The sequence below is a fragment of the Chaetodon trifascialis genome, chromosome 5, assembly GCF_039877785.1.
Source record: "Chaetodon trifascialis isolate fChaTrf1 chromosome 5, fChaTrf1.hap1, whole genome shotgun sequence".
NCBI classification, from domain to species: Eukaryota; Metazoa; Chordata; class Actinopteri; order Chaetodontiformes; family Chaetodontidae; genus Chaetodon; species Chaetodon trifascialis.
The window spans coordinates 9,978,198-9,998,298 of record NC_092060.1 but is presented as its reverse complement, the minus strand read 5'-3'; the positions used below and the strand labels follow the sequence as shown (position 1 = coordinate 9,998,298).

Here is a 20,101-nt window from a genome sequence, read left to right as displayed (position 1 = left end):
CTTAGTCAGAAAGGTGGAGTGGACACACGCCCAGTTTAACACGAGACTGAAGAGCGACTTTTTTTTCCTCTGCGTTCTGTTCCAACTGGAATTAACATCAGGAAATGAATCTTGTCTGCGTTAACTGTCTGAGGCTGGGCTCCCGCTGCGTGACATACTTGACCACGGACAGATACAAGGGAAAGGAAAAGAGAATGAGAGAGCATCGGTTCCCCTCCTTGTTACATTTCAGAGTCCATAAAAGTTGAGTAATGAGTCGCGGAGAGCGGGTGGGACTGGAGGGCAGGCCGTGTCGTCCGAAACGTCGCTCTGCCTGTCAGCGTGCTGAGGAGCTTTTCCATGACTCACTCTGTGGAAAGTGTCCCCTGTCATTCCTCTGTCTGACCGTCTGTCTTTCTCCCATGGTGTCCCTCATTCAGTCCCACTCCCCTGCTTTTCTCCTGGCTCTCTCCTCCAAATAGCACGTCTGCAAATTTGACACAAGGGCAGCGGCTCAGTGTACATGAGGGGATTAGGTGCCAGGAAAGTCCATTTCCTTCATTATCATGAAAAATAGTTCTCTGTTTGATTAGTCTTACACATCAGCTCCTACACTGAGTTAAAAATATAAATTCTACTACACAGCATGTTTTTGGTTTTACAGCAGCTCTCAGGAGATAGACAGTACACTATTCAAGTCCCAGAGTAAAATGCAGCAGTTTGTCATTTTTAACCAGAGCTCTGAGTGCCTGAAGGATGCCTGTTCCATGATAATATACACAAACTGATGACTTCTCCCACTTGAGAACCAGCCTCTCAGCCAATGTAAAAATTAAAGGGTAACTCATGCAGTGGCAACATTGCTGAAAAGAAATCTAACAGGGCAAGAAACTCTAAAAGATAAGACAGGTTGTAAACAAAATGCTGGCGAACAGTAACGTTATTAGTCATCAAACTGAACGTTGTAAACATCCATCAGATTTCAGATAGGCGTCATTGTGAAGTTTGACATGCGGTGCTTGCTGTAGCTCTATTTGCACAGTTTTTCTGTGCAATTAAGGATTATTACTACTACTATTATTATTATTATTATTATTATTATTATTACAACATTTCAGGTTTGCTCACTTTTGATTTTCCTTCCAAACAAAGTGGTTTAGGTCATTTGGCTAAAGGGTTATCTTGAATACTACCAATCTGACTGGTTTAACACTTGTTTCTGGTCCTACTTTGTTGTAGCAATGTTACCCTGTTTTTGTATTTCTGCGATTGCTCAAATTGAACACAACATTGATGAAAGCTAAAACAGTGAGTGTGTGGGACATAAAACCAAAACAGTGCACTGAACAATGCTGAAAAGCTGTGTAGAGCTGAGAGGGACTGCAGAGTTCTGATCATTTTCTGTGACTAAATATGACCCATTTCACTTTACACACAATTATCTGACCAGTTGTTATATAAAAATACTCATGAAAGTAGCTTCAAAGAATGCGTATAAACCCCAAAATCAGCAGTTTTTATAATTATGTCATACTGCAAACTGCACGTGTTGATTGTGTGCATTTTGAGCCTTTAACTCAGAGAATTTATGGCGGCCATCAACATTAGACGGTGAATCCATGGCTCTTGTTATGAGTGTATGGAAAGCAGTGGTCTGTTTGGGAACCGAAGCCTGAAGTTCTGTAGATTAGATTTGTTGACAAGATGTGTTGAGGCATTGATAGAAACATTCAGGGCAGCAGATTCCGTCTGGGCCGAGTCATGAGCAGCTTGTCCAGACAAGTCCTGAGCGTGGAGAGGAGGACACAACACAGGGCCTGATCCCAATCACACACACTGACAAGAAGCCCCATTTTTCCTATACACACTCTGTCTTCATTACTCATCCTTTCCCAGTTCACTCCCAACATCACTCATTCACTTCAAAAGTCGCTGCATTCACAGTAAGATATTCATTTTCTTATCTTCAGATTTTGTTCTTTATCTCTGTGATTTATGGGCAAATGTGAACTTAATTGCCAGCTCATGTACTGTAAAAGACCCCAGCTGATGATCAGTGAGCGCAGGTTGATTCCTCTCAGTGCAGGTCAACCAGTGGCTGGGCTCTGGGACTCGGTTGCAGCTGTCGTGTCGAACAGTGACCCTGTGTGGAGTTCATGTCATGTGTGGGAGGCAGTGACAGACTTGCGGTTTCTGTGTCTCTGTCTGGGCTGGCCTGCGTTGAGCAATCAGCCACATGTTTGGGCTTTGTGTGCAGCCTTTGAGCCGGTGTTTCCTTGGTGTGACTTGCGCTTTTGTGTTAAGGGGAGGTGAACCCTGTGGCCTGCGGGATGCCTATAGCCACCCTGATTACTGTGTGTCCAGCTGTCTGTCCAAGCCAGCTCCCAGTGCAACTCTATAAACACAGAGGAGGAAGGGGTGAAAACGCCAGATCTCCTCTCCTAATGGAAAACATACTGAGCATTTCTCAAAAAAAAAAGTCTCTTTTATTTGTTTCCTCCCTGCTTCCTTTTGCTTTTTTTAATTGCGGAAGGTTCCAGCCAAGAGCGACTTGAGGTTTCTCCCTCTTGTGGTAAATCTGGAGGCTCTTACGGGATCACGCTGCGGCTCAGCCATGCCAAAAGCGCAGCGTCACTTTCGACACAAACATACATCCCACCCCTCCCGGCTACCGCAGCCATGGCAGAGGCAGTCAGCCAGTGGGCAGAAGCCACAGCTCCCTGCCACAGAGGTACTGCCCTCCACCCCCCCATGAAGAAGGGCAAGGTTCGCTGCTTTGGCTCATTTAGGCCACTGCAACGATTATGCAGCCAATTTCTGCTTTTAATTCCCGCAAACCATTTTTTAAATTGTTTTTTCATCTGTTGTTCATCTCTCGCTATTTATAGCTTGTATGGTCTTGAGTGCACTTCCCTCACATGTGTGTCTGAAACTGGATTTTAATTCCAAAATGCGAAATTCTCAGAAGCTGCAGATGGTTGTGTTTTTCGCGATATTAGCAGCATGGCTGTAGGGATGGCAGTGCTGGTTGGTCACGACGTTTTGCTTCAGACTGAAATATCTCTGGACAGCTATGAAATTTGTATAGACATTAATGGTCACGAGAGAATGAATCCTAATCACTTCTCGTGTCACCATGTGGTTGACACTCAAAGTATCAATTTGTCCAATATTTTGGATAGTGACAAAATATTTGCAAAACTGATGACATATGTTTACGCCATCATTGTGAGTATGTTAGCCTGCTGATGTTAGCATTAGCGCTGAGGTTCTTCCTCAGTGGACTCATATAGTCTTGTTTCCTCTACCATCAGCGTACAGTGAATCAGAGGACAGCGCGTCTGTTTGTGTGTTGAGGCGAGTTGGTGTGTATGCTGGCAGGTGGTGAGTCACACATGGCGGTGTTCACACAGACTGAGCTCTAAGCGGGGGCAGTATTTTTCCCCTCCCGCCTCATACCTTTTTTTATGTTTTGTTCTAAAATACCCTGAACCACATCTTTTTCTCTCTGCTTTACAAGTGTTTGTTTGCCTTTTAATTGGTTTGTGAGGCGCCCCTCCCCTCCCAAAGTCCTACTGAGTTGCCAGGATACAGACCATTAGAAGGAATTTCAGGACCTCTGTAAATCTATGAAAGACTCCGACAAATGCAAGCAAACATGGTTCTGTCTTTAAGAAAGCAGTTCAGTAAATTAAACGCTCATTTATCTTGTGGTGTTTGTTTCTGGGACATGTTTTAATGTGACACCTTAGGGCTCTGCTCTGTCAACAGGTGGCGCTTTGCTAGATGCCTCAGACAGAAGTCGAAATATTCCTATGGATCATTCGTGCTCTCTGTGAATTACTATTTGTCCATCCCGCGGTCCAAGTGACCAGGCTTTTAGAAATGTTGTGTGTATGGCCTCAATCTTGGGAAATGAATGGAGGTTTGTTGGGCAGCCATGCTGGGAACAAGGTGATGTGTGTTCCCTTTCTAAACTTTGAGTTTATGTCACTTGTAAAACCCAGATTCACTGGTTTGTATATGCAGGCGAAGGCAACAGGGTTGTTTATCTTCTGACTGACGTAACTCTGTGATTAGCTCTGGGTTTTTATGCCTCTCTGTCTCGGGCACACACAAACACACAGCTGACCTGAGACAAGGCCCATATGAACTCAATTTTCTCCCACAGACAGCCAAAAGAACCAAAAACAACAACAAAAAATGCGTGCTGACGTATGCAGATAGGAAGGAAATCAATAAAAAAACAAACAAGGAGGCAGAGCGGTGAGATGAAAGGAGGCTCGGAGGGCAGGCGGCTGGAATTTAGCACATCTGTTACCTTGGCAGGGCTCTCAATCATGTGTGATGTTGTGGAGGCTGAAAGACGGTCAGAGAGCGGCCGTGCAGGTTGTCTCCAAGCTCGCTCACATGTTTTTCAACCATGGATACAAGACATGGTTAGGTTATTTTTATTTCTGTGTTGTTCTAAAGCCACACAACCAAAGTATACCGTGAAAGTCGTCTTTTAGGTTGAAATATTACACTCAGTGTTAGTAAGTGAATGCTTTTCCCCTCCTTTTCCACTCGGTCGAAAGGAATTCAGAGATTTTAAATGAAATTGCTGTACAGCTCTTGGACATTTCTGTATTATTTATGGGTTGATTAGTTTACCACAGTTCTCAATAAACACTTCTGGTATGTGTTGCACAACACATTATGAGCTTCTGTAAATCACATGAGAAAATATCTGAGTTGAACAGCAACTGCTTTTACAGCCCAGAGGCCAAACTGGATTAAGATTCTGTTGCACGTAATGTCATATTCCTGAAAAAGCTCTACTTCTGCTGGTGTTAGAGCTTGTGTTGCATGCTGTTTATCCTTCAAAACATTATTATCTGTCTTTTAGAATCAGGGCCCCACTGGTTCAGTCAAATGAAAAATAGAAGTCTGAACATGACAAAAATTAACATCTATTTTTCTCCATCTTTCATCCTGTTTTCTCATTTTAGATCTTGAGGCTTTGACGTCCACTTGGACACACATGTTATGTGGTGTTATTGTATCCCTGTTGCCCTGAGACAACCACTCAAGACAATGATGTTTGCCAGTAACAACACAATCGCACCGGTCTGGTTGTCCCACTGTTTCTTTTTCTAACAGTAAATTACATGGAGCGACAGCCACAACCCTTTGAATGAATCACGTTTGGACAAAAATAACGAAACTGGCAGCGATAACAAAACTGTTTTCCTGCCTGGTGATTATAATTAGAGTATGGTAAATACCAGTGCTTTTAGATCTCGCTGCGTTTTTGTCTGGAATTCCCCTCATACTCTTATAATCATACAGTACACGCTCAGATCAAGAGACACCCCTTACTTATTTTCACAGCTTTGTTAAAAGCATTAATGCACAGGCACATTGTGGCCACACAGTGAATCATGAAAAGTGTGAGGGCGGAGAGCCTTTCAGCCACATTACCTTTAACCTCCTCCTGTTTGTCCCACAGTTGCTGCGGCTGGTGACGGTGTCTGAGAAGCGCTGGAGAGCCCGGTCGCGTGGAGGTGGAGGCGGAGGCGGAGGTGGAGTGGACGGGTGGAGTGACGAGGGGGAAGAGGGATTCGAGAGCGGTGACTGTGACGATGAGGATGAGTGCGCTGGAGTGTCAGGGCTGGGGCCGCCACCCAGACGCAAACGGTTACGCATCTTTGCAGGTTAGACACACACACATTCAAACTGGATCCAAATGAACTTTAACTGCAACTTGTGTGGTTTCAAATGAAGTGCGGCATCCTAGCTGATATCTTAAAATGAACTTGAATTGCATTTATGAGATGGGCTGCGAAAAAATGTTGAGCACAAGCTGTTAAGTTGTGTACATTTCAGCCTGCTAAGCAAACTGGAGCTGTTTACTTTCAGACTGGTAGGTGCATGAATAGGTTTGGCGTCTTCTGCAGAGGGTCAGAGAGATCACAGTCCGAACGCAGGCAGTGGGCACAGCAGAGAGATGTTTACATGACTACTGTACATGTTGACACCACTGTGACACTGCTGCAGGAGACGTGAGACTTCCTCAGGTAGCCGCCTCACCTCGACCTCTTGACCTCCCCGCCGTCAATCCCTTGGAAACGTCAGACATGCTCTCTGAAAGCCAAACAAAGAAGAAATGAAGCTACAAACTGTTGGAAGAAAAGAAACCAAACAGAAAAAGAGGGAGAAAACAGCTAGGGAGCAGGAACAAGGGGGTTCGATACACCGACACAAAGCCAGCGCAGCTGAGCAAACACGGCACTGGGAGTAGTCCTCCTGTCGGGGATGTTGTGGCAGAGATCTGGGTTCGCCGGGCATGGAGCGAGAGCAGGAACCCGGGTTAACACAGGAATCCTGCAGGGCCATCACTTCCAGCAGGCTGGGCCGTGAGAGTCTGATGCCCTCTCTTCCACGCTCCTGTTAGCCTGACTGTGCAGTTCTGCTTCGATACACACAGTCATTATACTGTCTCCTCTGGCTCTCAAGCTGCTGAAGTTGACACAGCGGGAAATTAAAGCGTCCTTTATGGTCTGACCTCCATCTCAGTCTCAGTATCCTCTTCATTTACCCTTATCTGCCCTGTGAATTAGCAGATTAGATGTGCATTTGTGTGTGCTCCTCATGAGTGTGTGTGAGTGAGTCTGCAGGCACATATACGCCTGTTTGCACATGTTTGTACAAGAGCCAGTAATGTTTGCAGACCTTGGAGGGTCCCTTCTCATTGGCAGATACATAGATAGCCACTGATAGCCTGTGATGACCCAGCAAAACGCTGACCTAGCACAGCCGCTTAGTCCATTTTGGTCAAACAGGGGACTTGGGTTCAAAGGTCAACTTGCAGAGCATGAGGCCTAATGGGCTGCCTGTCTGTGCTCTGCTGCTCTGCGATGGACGAGGCAGATCTGGTTTCACAAAGCCTAGAGCAGAGCGATGGTGTAGCGCACACACGCGCACACACACACACACACACACACACACACACACACACACACACACACACACACACACACACACACACACACATACGCCAGACAGGGAAAGGTGACAGAAGCCACAGCAACAAGGTGCAGACAGGACAGAGGCAGGGCTGAGACCCCCACACAGCCCGGCTGTCAGCCTGCTGACCACACAGATGATGTACCCAAACATGCAGAATGATTGATCTGTCGTCCCTCATCCTCCGCACACAGATTCCATAACCTTCTGATCACAAATGCTTCTCACTCGCAACACACACACAGACACACACATTTCCCCTCCCAACCATTCAAACCCCACGTTGAACATTTCCCAGAGCATTCCAGGCCAGGGGAGCTATTCCAGGACAGGGATCCCCCAGCCACACACCAACCCCTCCCCCCCAAAGCCAGAGAACAGCCAGGCAGTGGACTGGTTACAGCACACACACCAGACAGATCACTCACTGACCTCTCTGGTGTGTCAGTTAATTCTCTTATTTGCAGGGAGTGTAAAATGAGTCATAAGAGGATCAATGGGATCTTTTCAAATCATTTGAGGCTGCAGCAATTTTATTCGAGTGATGGGAAATCCATTACGACTTCACACATGTGATAGGATAAACAAAGGTCATGGTGAGACACTGCTGATGAGGGTCACATGATTAAATGACTTGTCTTCAGTCACTTATTTTTGCTCTGTGCACGTGTCAATTGTAAGGCTGTATTTTAAAATAAAGGGTGACAGTAACACAAGTAGGGAAGAGTCATAAAGTCAGCCAGCTGACTCAATGCAATGAGTCAGCTGGCTGACAATGTTATTTATGAAGTAATATATACCTAAAGTTAATTGGCATTAGCTAACGTTAGCCACCAAAATCTTCTGATAGCAGCAAAACCTGTAAGTGTTTTGAACGGAACAAGGGTTTGTTTCATGCTGCTAAAACTAACAATGTTATTTGTGTTATTTCTTCTTTCAGGAGTCACATAGTCTCCCTTTTATTTTTTCAAACTTTGCCTCTGGATGTGTTATTTTCAGCAGCGTGAATGAAGGTCTTTATTACACAATCAAAACTCAAGATTATATAGTTACATTCTATGCAGTCAGAAAATACCCGTTGCACTCAGAGGGAGAAATCATAAGCATGAAAAATAATTATTTTATATAATTATGTATAATCCCAAAATGTGTATGTGTTACAGTAATGTGTGTGTATCTTTTTTAATCCTGTAATCTGTGATGCCGTATGACCATCTTTCACTCATGATGAGGGCTCACCTGCGTTTCCATGCTTTCATGCACACCTGGTCTCCGACTGTACGGCCTCTGTGGGAAACAAAGAGCCTGCCACCATCTCCATATAATCTGCTAAGCCGCTCTTCATTCCCTTTTCCTCATTTTTTCTCCCACTGTCACTGTTTTCAGGATACAGCTTCACAAAAGCACATTACAAATACTGAGTGATTTACCGTTTAAAGTCTTGAAGTTTTGTAAAATAAGTGAAATGTAGCAAATCATTCTCATTGGTCTCAAGGTTATGTTCCTTGACTCAAGTTAGCTCTTGAAGCAAAATGATTCACAGTGAGAAATGTGGAAACAATCTACAGAAATGGCTTTTTTTCTAAGAGGAGTTGACCACTCAATTCTAACCCACTTATAAAGATGTCTGTTTAAGAGTCTTATGCTAAGCGCTAGACTAAATAGCCTGTTAAAATGGGTTTTTGATGCAGTTTGGAAGCATTCAGTATTCAGAAAGCCAACAGTTGGTGGGCTCAGCCATGCAGCCCAGAGCTCTGCCTTGTGTGTTTTCTTGCTGAGCTGGATGGGCCTTCGCTGAGCGCTGTGCCTCGCCATGCTCAGCAGGAGCCGTGTGAATAGGCCTCTTGTTATGTTCCTGCACTCAGACATTCGGTCACTGTAAGTACCCTGAAGGAAAACTGCTCTTTTGGAGGCTCTTGTGCATTTTATCAGCACCAGGGGTTAGCAAAATACAAAGTGGAAATATTCCTGTAATGTGAAACATGCGGCTTATGATGAGAGGCTGGGCTGGGCTCACCTTTCAGGTCTGCTACAAATTTTGTGGCTGGAACAAAGGCGGGAGTAAAAGAAAGAAGGTGATGAAAGAATGTGGGGAACGAACAGAAAGACAAAAACGCCTTTGATAACTCTACAGGTTGATACACTGGGAAACCTAAACATTCTTTACTCTGTATGTGGGTCGAATATGCAGCCATACGTGCTGCCAATACGAAAACCTGGTATGTTAATTAACTGCAGCTGCGACCTCTGACCCTCGGCACCTGATAGGTGAGTCACACGGCGCCGGTCCTTGGCAGCAGTGTTTGCCACATGTCTTCATCAAAAAAGCCTCAAGCTAGACACTGTTGACTCTGGGTGCATCCACCCTGTATACTGTTTCCTCCTTCTTGAAGCTCCATATACTTTCATAAAGCTGATTGTCTGAGCTACTGCTCTCATGAATGTGCTTCCTGTCAGAGCCGTCCACATGTGGTTGCCGGGTAGAGGGCCCGCCACGTGCCACAGGTTAGCGTGAGACAGAGGGAAACGGGCTCAGACGATGCAGATGTGCGAGGAGGAGTGCAGGTGTTCGGGTGGAGGAATCTGGGTGCCCTCATGGCCTGAGTCCCGAATTCAATAGCAAGCAGAGCCAGATGATACAAAAACATGCAGCCTTAACCAAGGTATTACTGTTTGAAGCCCAGCTCCATCATGACTAAACCATCCAGCAAAATATATAGAACAAAAAGGGAACAGTTGAGTCCATTTGTCATCTGAAATGCTGACAGTTCTACTATGTTGAGTTAAATCACATGACTTGGACTCAAGTCTGACAGCAGCTACTACTGTGTTAACTTGGGACTTGACTTGAAATGTTTAAGACATTTTATTTGTAGCTATGCTAGCAGTGTGGCTCGAGGGATAGCATGCCTTGAAAATGAGCTGATACATCTCTAGGGGCACCACTTAAGTCAAGACAAAAAAAAAATCTCAGAGGATGATGTGCACTGAGTTTGATGATCCTTCAACCTTCCATGCAGCGCGATCATCAGGTAACACAAAGATTAAGATTAGTAGAGTATTAGATTTGCTTACCAGCATGTTAGCATTGTAACACTAAGAATGATGCATGCAGAGCAGTATGCTGACATTAGCACTTGGCTCAGTGCACAGCATCACAAAGATGCTAACGTTGTCGGCTCTTGCTATTTTATGCCAGCTGAAATTACCAACCAGAAACATAAATTATCAATCAAAACTCTTTCAAATACCTCCAGTGCTGAAAAGCTTTGGTTGTGATAACATATATTGATGTTACCAAATATGTTTCTGCAACCAGTGATCTTAAGTGCTGCTACGAAACAGTATAATTATGATTTATTTTTTCCAGAGAAATCAAAGAACAGATGTTTTTGCTCAGTTGAAGGCGATCTGCAGCTTCACAGCAAATCAAAATCTTCATTCCAAAGAGAGATTTGGAAGAGATGCATGCACTGCTCTCATCCTTGGCTGACAAAATGATCATTCTTTTGCCAACTAAGATCTGTTTATCTTTCTGATGATTAATGATGAACTTAAATCAATGGCTGTTTTCCATAATGGATTTGTAATATTTCTGGAGAAGTCTTTAAATTGATGAAAACCTAAAAAAATGTGGGATAGCAGAGGTGTTGAAAGGTTTAGGGGTGGTGTTGGTGGAGAGACTGATAATGTGTTACACACTGGATGTGTTCTTCTGACCCAATGTTCTCTACCACCGTCCCTCCTTGAGCTTACAAGCAACCTCTGTAAATTCAGCCAATCCTCCTCCTTCCCCACCTCCTCCACGCCCCTCACAAAAATAATGAAGCTTGCCACCATCTGTGTAAACAGGCTTCGCTAGTAAGAGCTGCAGTCTCTCACTCTCGCTCTTGCTGGAGCCTGCCACAAGGCCCTGTGTGTCCCCGGTTATGGGGCTGAGTGTGGTGGCAGTGGAAGGGAGGATGTGAAAGCAGAGGGAAAAAAGGGAGGAGAGGAACAGGGATGAAGTTACCCTCTTACTGGACCCTTGTTGGTCTTCCGCCATGGAGCTTTCTCAAACCAATCCGGGGATAAAACCCTTAAGATTAGCCAGAAGGCAGGAAGAAGAGCCCTGGTTTTAATTTCTGTGGATACAAGTGCAGAGAGCCGACTGGGTTCTCATCATCTACACAAGGGGGGCCCACCAGCGTTTGATTCATTTTGTAGGCCTATGCATTTTTCTGTGTTTGTGTGTGCCTCTCGGAAAAGCGTTTGTTTGCTCAAGAGCTTTATTTACATTCACAGGCACTTTTTGGACGCACTAAATTGATTCCAGGCCCGTTCCTGGGTCATGTCCATCAGCTCAGCCACAGTCCACAAACACACTGCACACAGCGGGACCATTCTCGAGGCCCGCTGCTCCACTGCTCAGCACCGCAGTGACACACAGCAGCCATTTTGTGGGAATGTCTTTAAAGCCCGGTTGAGGGTTTGGGTGGTTTGCATTTTACATGTTAACCCTCTGCTTTCACCTGCGACTCCTAAATTCTCCCTCTATCCGTCTTTTTTTCCCCGTGGCCTGCTGCCACTCTGTCTTTCCAGCCCATTCTTCAAAGTAAGTCAATGATGCGGTGAACATTGCAGGAGTCCTGCTGTCGATAGACTCTGAGCTGCTGGAGGAAACCGCAGGCTAACCACTAAAAAGGGCTCAGATAGATAGTGAAAGTGTTCAACAGGAACTCCTGTGTGTACAGCCAGACCAGCCAAATTGTCACTCTTGGCTGTATTTCTAGTCTGTCATTCCATGACAGGAATGTAGGGAAATTTCTGCATGTTTGTTGGAAGGGACGTTTGCACAATAAACACACCTCTCAATCTGCCAGCCACATTTCCTTCACCGGACTGACTGCGGGACTGAGGAGGAGAATGTAAACAGGTCTGTGTGGGATGTCAGCTTCCCTCATTATTAAAAGATAAAGATAGTGTCCGAAGAATGTGTTCCTCAGAGGCTCCCTGAGCAGGACGTCCCCCAGGACAAACTGGAACGCTGACCCACCGGTCAGCAGCTCGGCTCCGGTCACAGCCACTCCTGCCTCTCCCTCCATGTCGGTCTCTATCTCTCTTTTGCTGATAAGAACCACCATTGTTCCATCTCTCCAGAAACCTCCGGAACCGGTGCTCCCTGCCAACCTCTGACCCTCCGTCAGCACCGACCTCAGAGCTGCCGGAGGTTACAGGCCTCCTCTGTACGCGGCAGCGCTCCCCACCCTGAACGAGCTCCTTGCCCTCAGCACAGAATCAACTCTTTGTATGTTTGATTTGTTATGGTTTTTAGCCCTCTCACTCGTGCACACTCTTTCCACCCTCACAGAACTGGCGCAACGAAGAATTCTCGGTTAAAATTTATGTCTCTGTTTCAAGCTTTTATTTCTCCTCAAGCTCCTTCTCTTTCTCCTGTCTGCGATCACATTAGCCATTACTGTAAGTGGAGAATGTAAATACATCAGAGTAAATCTAATTTGGACGGTGCAGGGAGAGGCTGGTGGGTGCAACATGCTGGTCATCCATGCACTGACACCACCTCCCTTCACTGACCATGTTAATTAATAGGTGTTGACTCGCGTTTGTCCCACAAAGCCACAATTTAGAAAGTGTCTGGGAGGGTTGGCTTCCTCCATTTGACAGCTGGCTGTGTTCCTTTCTTATCAGAGCAAACCCACACATTAAATGCTCAGTTTGGAGTTTGAGTTTTTTTATATGCAGACTCACCACATCATTTGTTTCCTTTCTTTTCCCCACTAATGTTCTCATTCTGTTTTCTCTTTGGCTAAACTTCCTTTAGTCTCCTAACCCCATTAATCACATCTGATTTCACCTTTCTTTTCCACTTTTTACAGCTCCATTATGTCTGTCTGTGCCCTCAGTCCTCGTTGGCATCATGTCTCTCTGTCTCACTCTCTTGCCCTTTGTGTGGGAGGATCCCTCAGCCTAGAATAACAGTGAGTGTTGTGGAGGTTGGGAGGCCAGAGCAGCTCAGAGAGCGGTGCTGTTGCAAAGGCCCAGGGCAGGGCCTTCTCTGGGCGTCCCGTTTGTCTTGGCCCAACATTCCCAGCCTCTCCGAGCGCCCCTGTGGTCAGCCTGTGGGTGTGGAAGCAGACGGTCACATTCCCGCCAGCCCATGGACAGAAGCATCCTGCACCGCTCCCTCAGTTCCTTTCCAGCTCCCAATCAGCAATGTCCCGGGACAAACAGCCGAGACCAAGTCACAGAAGTTAGAGAATGTGACCAGCGGGCCAATAATCACAGTTTAGCTCCAAGTGTGTTACCCTCTACAAGATAAGACCCAGTCAATCAATCCAGCAGCTCCTATCATGTTTTTACAGAACCGGTGTCGTCTTTGCAGCTGTAAGGGCAGCTCCTGACAAAAGATCGCACACACAAGCTCCTCAATTTCTAAATTTGCCGAGTGCAGTATTTAAGCGAATGCTTTCCTCAGCAGAGATGAGACCAGTGATAAAATATTTGCTTTACCTCGGAAACCATAATATCTTTTAAGCTGTTGAATCTTAAACCTAGATCAAATTTGACCAGCTTAGGTGTGTTATGTGCACACATCGTCTGCCAATGTAGCAGCAATCTAAACCATCTCTCCCGTTTCATAAGAAGCACCTGTGTTTGGAGTCTTAACATTCCACATACTTATCTGACCAAAAAAGGCCTTTGTGCATAGCACACATGTACTGAATAAACTGTACTGGACCATGAAGGTACACATGTGCCAGAGGGGTTATAATAATGTGTCAAACGGCTACTGATGTGCACCTCCTTCGAGAAGTAATTCAGCTGCATTTAAGAAACATGTTTACTTTGCATGCGAGACAGCACAAATCACCCGTTTCCTGTGATTTTCTGCATCATGTAATCATCACCTGTAGTTGTGGTGTGCATGAAGATGTGGCTTTCCACTCACTGTTGCAATTTTTCGACATAGTTTGCTTGTTGTGACAACTGCAAACTGTAAACGACAAGCCTCAGGCACCGAGCACTGCTGAAAACAAAACTCCAGACTCTCTCCCTCCTCCCTCTTTCCCCTGTTCTCCTCTGCACAGACATGCACAAACACCACACACACATACATATACATACATGCACACACCCCAGCCACTGTTTGACCTGTTAGAGGGATCCAAACAAACATCCGCCGCCCCTGAAAACCACAGTCTGGACTTATTGGTCTGTCCTTCTGAGGAATGGTCTCTAAAGAAAACAAGTTAAAGCCTGAATGCGTCCCCATCTGTTGACTTGCATGCAACTGAACCTACCTGCTCATTCTTAGTCCGGAGCCTTGGCGTAACTAATCAATGGCTGGACTGTTGACCTCTCCCCTGAGTCGTAACTCGAGCTCATAAGGCCTCAATAAAGCTAGCAGGGGCACGCTAGCAAGGTGGCGTCCTTTGAGGAGTGATAGCCTCAAAATGGAGGGTTTGAATGGATGAGCAGGAGGAGGGCTCGGCTCCGCTCAAAGCCACAAGGGCCCACATTGGTCACATTAATCACAGTTGGGATCGTGGCTCTATTTTTAGCTGGGAGTTATCCATCTATTCACCTAATTGTCCCTGCCTGTCCACTGTCCTCGTTACTCCCTAAAAGGCCCTGAAAGGAAAAGAAGAAACAGAAAAAGAAGGTGATTCTGGATTACTTCTGTCTGTGCTTTCCTCTCTTTCAAGCTCACTCTGCACAGGTGTTCATCACTAATGATACCAGGATATTATTAGTCCCAGGCCTGTGTAGGAGTGTAGGGGATCTAAGTTTGCATAGTGTTCTGTCCCTGTTGGGTTGTTTTTAAAGCCTGCAGAACAAGGCCCCTCTGTGGCGCTGCTCATGTCGAAGTGTTTAAGCTAGTAAGAAAGACCCTCCCCCCCCGAATTCGAGGGATTTTTTTCACAGCCTGAGACTTTTTTCCCTCACATTATTGCTGCTGTAAAGCACACCAACACAATGCTCTCCCACTTAGTCTCCCGCTTTTTCACAAACACACAGAGGGACGGGCGCACACACCCCACTCAATCATCCACACACAAACACACAAATGCGGACGAGCCTGCCCCCCGCCCTCCCTCTCATCCACAGTGTATATAAAAGCTGTATCGAATTGCACCTTGAGCTTAATTGGCTCGGCAGTACAGTGTGCCGCTGTCGACAGTGACAAATCGTTCTTTCAGAGCCCTGAAGAATGTCTGCCCACTGCCGTGTCAGAGGACACAGGAGGAGAAAAAAAGTTAATTGTCCCCTGGCTGCTGTTCAAATGATGTCGTAACTGCAAAGACATTCATAGGAGATGCTGTTTGGAGCTTCGGACGTTTATTTATTTGCCTCCTTCCTCTGTTTAAGATGGTGCCTGGCAGCACAGGGACCTGTGGGCACCAGGGACTCAAAAGGAAGGGCCCCTTTCTGTGTTTCTACTCAGGGAGAGCAAGCCAAAGCTTCAGCTGGACTCCTGACTGCTCCCTCTGATCACACAGCGGTTCAGATCAGCCACTTCCTCCCACTGGATCACTCCCACTCGGGAAAACAGTGCACAGATCAGATGAGACAGCTAATTCAATTTGGAGCTGTCTGTTATTTTAGGAGCTCAGATACGACAGCTTGCATGTGTGTGCGAGAAAAAGTGAATGCATGTGTGCGCGCGCGCGGCCACCAAGACTGCGCGAGGGGAGAGTTATGTCAAAAATGCACCGGTGTGTGTGTGTGTGTGTGTGTGTGTGTGTGTGTGTGTGTCTGTCTGTCTGTCTGTCTGTCTGTCTGTCTGTCTGTCTGTCTGTCTGTCTGGAGAGGTGCTCTGCATCTGGCTTGACAGGGGACAGCTCAGTTCATAGTTGGCGTTCCTGACCATAGCACTGCTTTGTCACTGATATCCTCATGCCCTCTCTCATAACTCTGCCTTCTTATTTCAGTCTCCCTCACAGTTTTCTGCCAGACAAAGCAGCACAGAATATGTCTCACACACACACACACACACACACACACACACACACACACACACACACACACACACACACACACGGAGGACGAGCTCTGCTCAGTGTCAGTAGGAGAACAGCTGTGGATGTGGAGCAGCAAGACAGCAGTAAGTGAGAGCAGAGCAGCAGGTGATCGTGAAGTCACTGCAGCATGCAGAGCAGATGGAGAAGGGAAGAAAACAGTCAAATGCAGAGGTAACACAGGATTCACATGTGAAACTAAAGAGTAAACTTTCATTTATAGTTTCTTATGCCCTTGCTTGGCAAACCCTCTTCCTCATATTTACAAGGTAAGAAACACAGAGGACACCTGGGAGTTTCCAAGTCAAACCACAGTCTACTGTCAGCTGAACAGCCTTATTGGTGCAAATGAGATAAGTGCCTTGCTTTAGGGCACCTTTGCATTGTGGAGGCAGAAGAGAAAGTTAAGAATGACAGGTTGGTTGCAGTGGGCGGCACGATTAGTGGAACAAACAGCAGCAGCCCACACCTGTGGAACTTTCTCCACAACGTTCTGGAAGTCATTTAACTATTTTCTCAAAGTCCCAGAGAACCTCATCGCAGACATGCAGCACCATGCATGACGAACAACACTGTGGAAGCAACAGTGTTATCCACAAAAACAAATAAGAAGTTGTATGTGGAAGCCATTGAATTCAGTGTCTCCTGACAGTATTGCCGGAGGACTTTGGAGTCTGTTAAGCCAACTTCTACAACAATATTTTAAAAAGGGTTATTTTCAATATGAAGAGTACAGACTCAGACGTTTTATCAGATCGAACAGACATATTTTGTTCTCAGAAAGGTAGAGATTTGGTTTTATTTTCTACATACATCAGTACAACCCCAGACTGTCATCTGTATTTCCTCTCATTCTGCTTGATTTATTTTACTTTTTGGGTATTAAGTACAAGAAGCTTATTTTTGCAAGAGAAATACAGAGGCCAAACGCTCAATCAGTTTCACATGCAGTAAATCCTTTAAGGTTCTCTTGAAGATTACAAAAAATGAAAGGAATAGTACAATATTTGGGGAAAATATTCTTATTTTTTTCCCCCAACGGTTAGATTATTTAACTCTTGGCAAGAACAAGGAAAAGCACATTTCCTAAACTGTGTAAGTTCTAAGAGAAGAGACACATGCACGTCAGTCAAAATGGTTGTGTCTTTCATATTTTGAGACATGACCTCATACAGCCTGCGTGGTTTTTATTTTTATTTTGTGTTTTCAGCATCTTAACACTTAACTCCACCTTTCAACACTCGCTCTCAGTAAAATATGTGTCTGTGTGATTCCACATGCGTCTACAACAATAACATGCGACATCTGGTTATATGTGGAGCTTGCGTTTCTCATTCTCTCAGTGTAACATTGTTTTTACAGCTGTGTAAGACATCATGCAGAAGGAGGACAGACATACCACACGTGTTTTTCAGCTTTTGCGACAGTGTTTCTTCTAATTGTCTCCATCCTCTTTCCTGTCGCTCCCATATTTTTCATTCTTTGCCTCCTTTTACTATCTCTCATCCAACCCCCCCGTCTGTCTCCCCCTCAGACTTGGCTGATAACCTGGCTATGGACGACTTCACCTTCCAGGAGCAGCTGCTGACCCCTCGCTTGGCCACAGCCGGGGTCGGAGGCGTCTCCTCGCCCGCGGCTCCTCTGTGGAGGAGCTACCTGGTCCCGACGCTCCCCATGATGCTTGCTCTGCTCCTGCTTTGTCGCCACTGACCAGTGCACTCACACACCCCCGTCACCCCTTCCCCCAGGATTCCATACAAACTGTGGACCAGGACAATCTTTTAAAGTTCTGGTTCCCAAAGTAAAGTTCAGCGGCTCATTAAAGGAAGAAGGAACAACAAAAACGATGCTTCATTTCTCTCAAGCTGTTTTATTTTAATCAAAATCATTGGATGCTCTCAACAAACCTTTTAAAGCACACTAGATAAACCCATGGCATCGTGTAAATAAGAAACTTGCCATCTGGTCCACTCCCTCTATGGTTATCGCTACTTTTGTGCCCTCTTGTCTCACCTCCTCTCTGCTCTCATACCGATTTCTGTATAATAGCAAAATGACAGAGCCCTTCATCGTTAGACAGCTTTGTTGTGGACCTGCGAGTGAGGAGCGACTTGGAAAACAGACAGACCACAAACCTTTTTAAAATGCTCCCACTCACAGTCTGCAACAAGTTACTGCGATGCAGGAACAAGCTGGAAGAAGAAGAAAACTTTTGCTACTCTCCTCCTGGTGAATGATCTCCTGCCAGCACTGGACTTCAGCTGGGGAGTCGTTGTGAACTCCTTATCCTCAGAGACTGAGGTTAAACCCTTATTTAAACATGCACTGTACCTTAAAACGCTGTGTTGCTATTTAAAACTCTCTCTCTCTCTCTCTCTCTCTCATTGTTTGTGTCCTAGTGATAGCTAAATTATTTCTGACTGATTGACACTCTGGCCGTCAGTGTTCGCTTTGTTTTGTAATAGCAATGATTTTTTTAACAGTAACAGCCCCAAGATAAAAAAGATTCAAGGGCTATCATTAGAGCGTCCGTCTCCACATCAGCCTCATAACTGTACAGATGTATGTTTCCCTGTGTTGGTGCCATGTTTACAAAGGTATGTTTATTTGAAATATTGACATATTTCACAAGAAAATGTTGGTTTGTGGGTTGAATTATTGGCTGGGCTGTGAAGCATTGCTGCAAATGTCTAGCTTATTCTTACTGTGGGTAAACCAAGAATAAAATAAGTTCTAAATATGTGTAAATTAATTTTGTAATGTCGGTTTGCGTTTGGCTCCAACATTCTTAAAGTCTGGCCTTTGTTTTTAATGTTTTGTTCTTCTAAGCTCTGTTTAAAACAGAAGTCAGATTTTTTTATTGTTTGTGTAGTTTTGTTTAGGCTTTCAAACTGGTTTCCATCTCCCTTGTTGAGACTGGAGGACGTGTGATGGATGTTTAGAAAGACACTAATTAAAAGCTGAAAGTGTATCTGCTGCTGCCACCCAGCTGACCTCACAGCTGTGAACCAGACTATCCATCCATCCATTCACCACTCACTATACCGGCTTATCCTTGAGGGTCACGGGATGCTGGAGCCAATCCCAGTTGATGCTGGGTGAGAGGCAGGGTACACCCTGGACAGGTTGCCAGTCAATCCCAAGGCTGACACATATGGACAATTTGGAGCCGTTAACTTGCACGTCTTTGGACTGTGGGAGGAAACCAGAAAACCCACACAGGCACTGCGAGGACACTCCACACAGAAAGGCCCCAGCCAACCCGGCAGGTACCAGACTATTCAACACATAATTTCAGGGAAAGCACAAGTGTAGCTAATAACAGTAACAACAGCTCTGCTCCATTTAGGTGTGCCAGTAAGCCATGTCAGTGAGCCAGCATGCAGAGAGCTGGAGGCCTAACACAGCAACACCTAAATAGAATGCAGCCCTAATCAATGTTATTAGTTACACCTGTGTCTGCCATGAGACCTCAAGCAGCCAATGGCAGACCGTGGATTAAGCGTTGATAAAACTGAATGCCCTGTAACATACTCATTTGTTTCAGTTGAATGTTGATGAGGAAGGTACCATGTATAATAAACTAAACATGTTTTACAGTTTTGTGTTCTTTGCTCATGCGTCTACATTTGAAAGACATTTGGTGTGAGTCATAAAACTAATTGCAAACTAATGTCTGATTTAAAGGATACATTCAATCCGTAACCCCTTCCACAAGCCTAGCACATCAAATTCAAAGTGCAATTCCACCTTAAAATGACAACCCTGAAATCTTTCACATCTTAATATTGAATATTAAAGATATTTATATACTTAAACAAAAACCCTGCAAGTCTGCGTTGAGCTGTGTGGAAGTGGTTTAATTAGATTTCACTGAGAGTAGTGAAAAGGAGCACGGAGAAAAAAACATGACAGACAGGAATCTTTACTGTGAAATAAAAAAGGCCAAAGTGATTGTGTTGTCTTACTCAGAGAGAAGAAGCCGGCTGAGAAAATCTGTTTTCAGGACCAGGTCCAGCATAGAGGAAAGATTCTGCTGCACTGACCTCAAGGTCATTGAAAGGTTCAAGTCTGTTGGCCTTCACACCTGACTA

General features: G+C 45.3%; 1 protein-coding gene across 1 annotated transcript in view; it reads left to right on the top strand.

Moving 5' to 3' along the window:
- gpc3 (glypican 3) overlaps positions 1-19,605 on the top strand; it is a 100,016-nt gene extending 80,411 nt beyond the window's left edge. The window contains exons 7-8 of the mRNA XM_070963486.1: positions 5,471-5,675; positions 17,542-19,605. Of these exons, the coding sequence (XP_070819587.1) occupies positions 5,471-5,675; positions 17,542-17,717 (381 nt within the window). The 3' untranslated portion in view covers positions 17,718-19,605. The remainder of the gene's footprint in view (positions 1-5,470; positions 5,676-17,541) is intronic.
- The last annotated feature ends 496 nt before the right edge of the window (positions 19,606-20,101 follow it).